This window comes from Pavona decussata, unplaced genomic scaffold (genome assembly GCF_977016875.1).
Source record: "Pavona decussata unplaced genomic scaffold, jaPavDecu1.1 SCAFFOLD_61, whole genome shotgun sequence".
Taxonomy (NCBI): Eukaryota; Metazoa; Cnidaria; class Anthozoa; order Scleractinia; family Agariciidae; genus Pavona; species Pavona decussata.
Window position 1 is genome coordinate 546,496 of NW_028145482.1, and position 7,280 is coordinate 553,775.

General features: G+C 42.0%; 1 protein-coding gene across 1 annotated transcript; it reads left to right on the forward strand.

Annotated features, from left to right (window-relative positions):
- Positions 1 to 2,802: 2,802 nt before the first annotated feature.
- Positions 2,803 to 3,303, forward strand: LOC146478950 (uncharacterized). The gene has a single exon (XM_085111104.1). The coding sequence runs from the start codon at positions 2,803 to 2,805 to the stop codon at positions 3,301 to 3,303; it is 501 nt and encodes a 166-aa protein (XP_084967230.1).
- Positions 3,304 to 7,280: the final 3,977 nt, after the last annotated feature.

Here is a 7,280-nt window from a genome sequence, read left to right on the forward strand (position 1 = left end):
ACTGCTTGAAATTACAACACAAATGTTTATTGTAATTTATATATTTCTCCCGTTGCTTTATTTTGGCTGGACATTTCGAAAAACATCACGAAAACTTTGAAAGAAAGGTACATTTTCCTCATCAAATAAAGGGAAGGTACCTATTACAAATTCCAACACCAACCAATCATAGGTTGGCTTTCGTTTGCCTATATTAGTAGTTGACGAGTGTTCGACAGTAGGTTTTCAATCATACTCCGGCCAACATAAAAGCAACGCGAGAAATTCTTTAGTACAATAATTCTGTGAACTGAGCTGTAGAGTGAGCTCTTGAAATAGAACATAACCATTTGAAAAATAACTGCGTGTGTGTCAAGTGACTTTCGTATATGTGAGCTGATTCGATCCCCTAGTTAGACGCTAAAAGTTGTCAATATTACTAATTATGGTTCATGGTTCATTTATTTCACACTATTTACACAACATCAACATAGAAAGAAAAGTATTACAACAGATGATTACAAGATAAAAATAAATACAGTACAAATTATAAAATGTGTGTGGTGGTCAAAGTAGCAAAGGCTTTGTGGTTGACCACCACCCACTTTTAAATAAACAAAGAAATGACACTGAGCTTTATTGAGATATTAGAAAATGTAGGAAATGTTTGTAGAGCCTAGGATTAATGTACAAGAGAGAATTACATTTGTGTAAATTAAGGTAGGTTAGAGATATACTGAACCGAGCAAGAAATCTAAACAGGACAAGCTTAATAAAAGAAGAACAAAACAAAAATAAATAAATGAATAAAAACAAACAAAAAAACAACAACATACAAACAAACAACCAACAAGAACAACGAACAGAAAAAAAAAGGAAAAGGACAACACATCATCAGCAGCAACAACAACAGCAGCGACAACAAAGATCAAAATATAAGCAGAGAATTATTATTAAGGAGGAGTGTGCAGCGAATTTGAAAAATTGCTTCATGCAGAGTGCTCCCTCGAGACTGGAAAGTCAATGAAAGAGGTTGAGTCAATATCAAACTGACTGTTTACGTTCTGTAGAGGAAATTTTGGCGAACGTCGAAGAAGATTCCTTGATAGAAGAAACGTTGAAGGAGTGGGACGAATTTCACTCAGGAATATTAAGTATCTCCGGAAGAGCCAAGGCGTTTATTGCCAAAAAGACTGAAAAGGGAGGGAAACAATCTTCAAGTGAATACTCAGAGAATATTACAGGTGTTCAGCTGCCGTCATTACAATTACCCAAGTTTTCTGGAAACGTATTAGAATGGTCTGCGTTCACGATGCATTTGTCGCATCTGTTGACTCGCATAACAGGCTTAGCAACGTGCAGAAGTTTACCCATCTGAGATCATGTCTGTATGAGAGAGCTTGTGCGCATTGAAGGCTACTCAGTCACTAATGATAACTACGCAAAGTCATTGCAAGATTTACAAGGGCGTTTTGGACGCAAACGTATATTAGTGAACGAGCTTGCATGTCCATTTTGAATCTAGATGTCCCCGAAAAGGCTGAAGGGAGGTCTTTACGACATTTGTTCGATACACTGAGAAACAGAATGAGACGTTTGGAGTCACTTGGCATCAAGCCTGATGATAACCCCAGCCTATCCATGGTGTTGCTTCCTATCTTTGACACGAAGTTGCCGCGCGAGCTTACAGAGAAATGGGAGTTTTAGCTTACGAAATATGGCAATGATGAAGAAGACAAAGAAGTCAACATAAATTTTTTTTCAATATCTGGGGGGTCACGTGCTTAGCAAAGAGTTCACGAAGATACAAAGAGCAGTTCACCTAAGCTAAAGCCGAGAAAACGATTTGGTAGAGAAAAAAGCTCCAAGTTCCCGAATGATGAAGAGTACATTTCCGCGCTAGCCCTAGTTGGCTCCTCTGACTTCAAGAAAGTGAAGTGTGGGTTTTATGGAAAGAATCATGAGACGGTCAAGTGTATAACAGCGTTGAATAAGACACCAGAAGAACGATGGGAAAGGCTGATAAAATGCAAAGGTTCCCCAACATGCTTTAATTGTCTGCAGGCAGAAAGCATCTCTCACAATAGAACCTGCAGGGCACCACAATGTCTTGTTGACGAATGTGGGAGGAAACACCATTAGCTCCTACACACCTCAGACAAGCTAAATCGGATTTTGTCTCCGCAAATAAGCAGAACTCCCTGCCAACCGCCTGTGCAGGATTGATCTATGGAGACAAGGAATGTCCTGTTTGTCTCCTACTGGATATTGGATCACGAGAGACATTTCTTAGAAAAACCATTGCTGAAGATTTAAAGATGAAGTCACGAGGATCTCCCGCAACTGTAAACATAAAGGTACTCGGGGGACAAGAACAACGAAAGAGAATATATCGTGTGAGGTTCGCATTAGCACCTCTTGATTCAAGTGTTGATAAAGCAGTTTCCATTGATGCCTGGACGTTAAGCAGCGTTTGTGCCCCCTTAACAGCTGTAGATGTTGATGTCAAGAAGTGTGCACATCTTATAAACCTGAAGCTCGTAGACATCTTTCCAAGGGAACCCGCTCCTGTCGATTTGTTAGTTGGGGCCGACCAATACTACAAGTTAGTCCAAAGAAAAGATTAGAAGAGGCCACCCAGGAACACCGATCGCAACGAAGTCAACACTGGGCTGGCTCCGGTCGGGTCCCATCCCTGGTTCTAGGACAGTTGAGAGTACGACAGGCATGTTGACAGTTACCAGAGTGGAAAACCCGAACGACTAATTAAAGCGACTCTGGGAACTAGACGCTATTGGTGTGAAAGACCAGAAAACCGATGACATGTCAGTTGAAGAGAAAGACGCAGTTGATCAGTTCAACAGTTCCTGTAACTTTGACGGTGATAATTATGACGTTGGACTCCCATGGATGAAAGACCATCCACCTCTAGTTGATGATTACCAACAAGCTATTCAGAGGCTCGTCTTTATTGAAAGAAACCTATCAAAGCATTCGGAGAAGAAGAGAATGTATTGTGAAGCCGTGAACCAATACATCGTAGATGGTCACGCCCGAGCGATAGACAAAGAAGACGAAAAAACAGACAAGATTAGATATCTACCTCATCATGCGGTTTTCCGAGAAGAGAGGAGCACCACCAAATGCCGTACGCGTGTTGTATTTGACAGCAGTGCCAAGTCGGCTGATGGAGTTTCTCTCAATGCATGTCTTCTGAAAGGACCGAGGTTGCAGCCAGACCTAGGACATGTTATGATCAGATTCAGATGCCATGAGATTGGTCTCATGGCAGACATCAAGAAGACGTTTTTCAAATCAAATTGAAGAGGGAAGATCAGAACAGTCACAGATTCCTGTGGAGAAATTTTCAAGCCGACCAAACGCCAGATGTTTATTGCATGACCAGAGTAACATTTGGTGACACACCCTCACCGTTACTATCCATAGCCACAGTACAGAAGCACGTGCAAGAACACGAGAAAGATTATCCAATTGCTTCTAAATAAGTGAAAGAGAACATGTATGTGGACGATATACTTACTGGTGCTCCAGACGACGACCGTGAAGTTCGACTAAAGGTTGATCTTTGCAGTCGTCTTTCGAAAGGGGGATTTCCGTTAACAAACTGGACTTCAAATTTTCAGAAGGTGATGAAAGCAACTCCTTTGCAAGAGAGTGCACCAACACTTATTCCAGCTACTAGCCCAGAAAAGATGTCAGACTCCCTAAAGGCACTAAGAACGTCATGGAACACAGGATGATGTTTTGATGTTCACAAACGTTTCCAGTATCCTAGCCGAGGTAGATCCCAAGACAAAGAGAAGTTTAATTAGCCTCTACTCTAGAGCGTTTGATCCTCTGGGGTTGCTGGCTCCGTTTCTGATTTCACCAAAGTTGTTGTTCCAGGAACTTTGGGCTCAAGGCCTAGACTGGGATCAGCCACTTGACTCTGATATCGCTGAGGTATGGGAGACTTGGAAGCAAGAATTGACTGACGTAAGTCACATTAAAGTTCCTAGATGGTTACTGCGTGGTTTGACATCCGTTGATAAAGTGGAGCTCTATGGATTTGGCGACGCCAGTCAGAAGGCCTATGGATCAGCATTTTACCTTTGTGCTGAAGACGAAGAAGGCAAGAGATATTCTAACTTAGTTATGTCCATAGTTGCGCCAGCTAAACCACAGGTCACCAAAGCGTATGTGACACAGGTTACCATGCAAGCGTGATTTAAGAGTTTGTATGGAGTTAAAATTAAATCGAAATTTAGACAACAATATTCCCACAAAACAGACAAAAAATATAATTAAGTCTGAAAAAGCTTACCCGGTGTGTTTTTCTGTGTTTTCAATGCTTCTCAGTGCTTCTAAACGCTGTTTAGAGCGGTTTATCTCTCAGCAGCTAGTCCACGTGCATCACTCTATTATGTTAATGACAAGGTAGGAAACTTAAAGTCGAATTTGAATAAAATTTGGCCCGTCATTTGAGGAGAGCACTTCGAAAACCTCGCTAAAATTTGCTTGAAACTTAAGCTCTCGCTTACCTGTCTCTTCATATGGCAAGAAGGATGATGTGCGGTCCTTCCTGGGCAGATAATTTTCGGCGAAGTTGATTTATGGAGACACAGGCCTTCGTGGAAAACAAAGTTCATTTCAAATTGGGTGCCATTTTTGTCGCCGACAGAGCCGTGTCGCTGGAATGTTGGAACAAACTCTCGGTCAAACCTAGGCACGAGTACTAAAATGTGCCCAGCCGGGCAAAAACCACGGGAAGCCTTTGGCACGTAACAAACCACACAAACCCCCTCCCGGCTAAGTGCGGTTCTGTACCAGCCAGCCGTGCTTGGCGTGACAGCAAGAAAGGTCTCTTGAGAATATGAATTGACTTTTGTATTATTAATTTTTTTTTCGCCGTACAGGAACCAAAACGTCTTTCAAATTATTCTTCCTGATATCCTGCGCGCAATATGCCAGCAACGAGAGCGTCAAAATACAAAAGGTTTATAACGTGCACGACAAGACTTACACGTGCGTAAAAAATGCTGCCGATCTTGACAAAACAATAGCTTGAAACGACCAAATAGAAGGTTTTGCAGAGAACGTGAATACTGGCCTGCGTGCAGACGTCTCCTGTATTCCCTTTGTTGCACTCGGGAAAGGAAAATAAAGAAAATAGGCTGGGGAGGGGAGAATTTTCAGTGTCTGTCAGTCAGCTTTTATTAAAAAAAAAAGCCAACTCGTAAGATACGAGTAGGAAAATCGCGAATTCAGTTCATAAAATAATAATAATAATAATAATAATAATAATAATAATAATAATAATAATAATAATAATAATAATAATAATAATAATAATAATAATACAAAAGTCAATTCATGTTCTTAAAAGACCTTTCTTGCTGTCACGCCAAGCACGGCTGGCTGATACGGAACCGCACTTAGCCGGGAGGGGGTTTGTGTGGTTTGTTACGTGCCAAGGGCTTCCCGTGGATTTCCCCGGCTGGGCACATTTTAGTACTCGTGCCTAGGTTTGACCGAGAGTTTGTTCCAACATTCCAGCGACACGGCTCTGTCGGCGGCAAAAATGGCACCCAATTTGAAATGAACTTTGTTTTCCACGAAGGCCTGTGTCTCCATAAATCAACTTCGCCGAAAATTATCTGCCCAGGAAGGACCGCACATCATCCTTCTTGCCATATGAAGAGACAGGTAAGCGAGAGCTTAAGTTTCAAGCAAATTTTAGCGAGGTTTTCGAAGTGCTCTCCTCAAATGACGGGCCAAATTTTATTCAAATTCGACTTTAAGTTTCCTACCTTGTCATTAACATAATAGAGTGATGCACGTGGACTAGCTGCTGAGAGATAAACCGCTCTAAACAGCGTTTAGAAGCACTGAGAAGCATTGAAAACACAGAAAAACACACCAGGTAAGCTTTTTCAGACTTAATTATATTTTTTGTCTGTTTTGTGGGAATATTGTTGTCTAAATTTCGATTTAATTTTAACTCCATACAAACTCTTAAATCACGCTTGCATGGTAACCTGTGTCACATACGCTTTGGTGACCTGTGGCTAAACGAGTGGCTTTACCAAGATTAGAGCTCCTTGCTGCATTCATAACTGCTAAGCTGTTAAGTTACGTCGTGCAAGTTCTCCGACTAACGACGGACGCAGTTTATGCCAGGTCAGACAGCCAGATCGCGCTTCCGTGGATAAAAGGTCCAAGTTCAAGGTGGAAAGATTTTGTAGAAAACAGAGTTCAAGAAATTCTAGAAAGAGTTCCACCAGACCAGTGGAGATTCTGCCCAGGAAACCAGAATCCTGCAGACCTTCTAACAAGAGGAATCTCAGCAACTCAACTTAAGGAAAACGAATTATGGTGGAATGGCCCAAACTGGCTAAAGCAATCTCACAGTCATTGGCCAGTCCATGAACCGGTTAGACAGACAGCTTCAGAGTGTCTAGTTGAGGCCAGGAAAGAAGCACACGAAGTACTTCATGCAAGTTGTCTTGTTTGCCTCCCATCTGTAAGAAAAGTACCCTCGAATTAGCAGCAAGATACGAAACCTGGCAATATTTGGTAAGAATAACTGCGTGGATTCTCAAGTGGTTACGATTACATGGACAGCCCAAGAAAGGAAAACTATCTGCTCAGGAGATAAAGGAGTCAGAATACGTGTGATTGCGAAACAGACAAAGACTTGCCTTCCTTCCCGAAATTGAAGAACTGTGCATCAAGAAACAAATGTCCGAAAGAAGTTGCATAGTTAAACTCGACCCCCAGTTTGACGAAACGAAGAAATTGCTAGTGGTGGGCGGTCGTCTTCAATTTGCTCAGATTCCGGAAGAGCAGAAGCATCAAATCACTATTGCACACAAAGATCCCGTTACAGAGAAGCTGATCATGCATGTACGTGTAAAAGCGAATCATGCTGGACCAGAGACGACTCTTGCAGTTCTACTTGGAAGACTAAGCCAGCTCAGCAAAAGATGGCACCATTGCCAGCAGAGAGAGTACAGATAGCACCGCCATTTATCCACATTGGCGTCGATTTCACAGGTCCGCGCGCTGCGCTCTACCTTAAAGTTAAGAAAGGGTCTGATTCATCTACCGCAAAGGCCTACGTGTGTATTTTCATCTGCGAAAATTCCCTTGCGGTCCATTTGGAGTTGTTAAACAATATGATAACAGAGGACTTTCTACAAGCCTTTCGTCGTATGGTCAATCGACGAGGAATGGCCCAGGTGATTCATTCCGACAACCAGACTACATTCCACAAGGCAGCAAAGGTTTTTAAAGCATCC

Coding starts and splice junctions, on each gene's coding strand:
- LOC146478950 (XM_085111104.1), top strand. CDS start 2,803: ATGTCAGTTGAAGAGAAAGACGCAGTTGATCAGTTCAACAGTTCCTGT.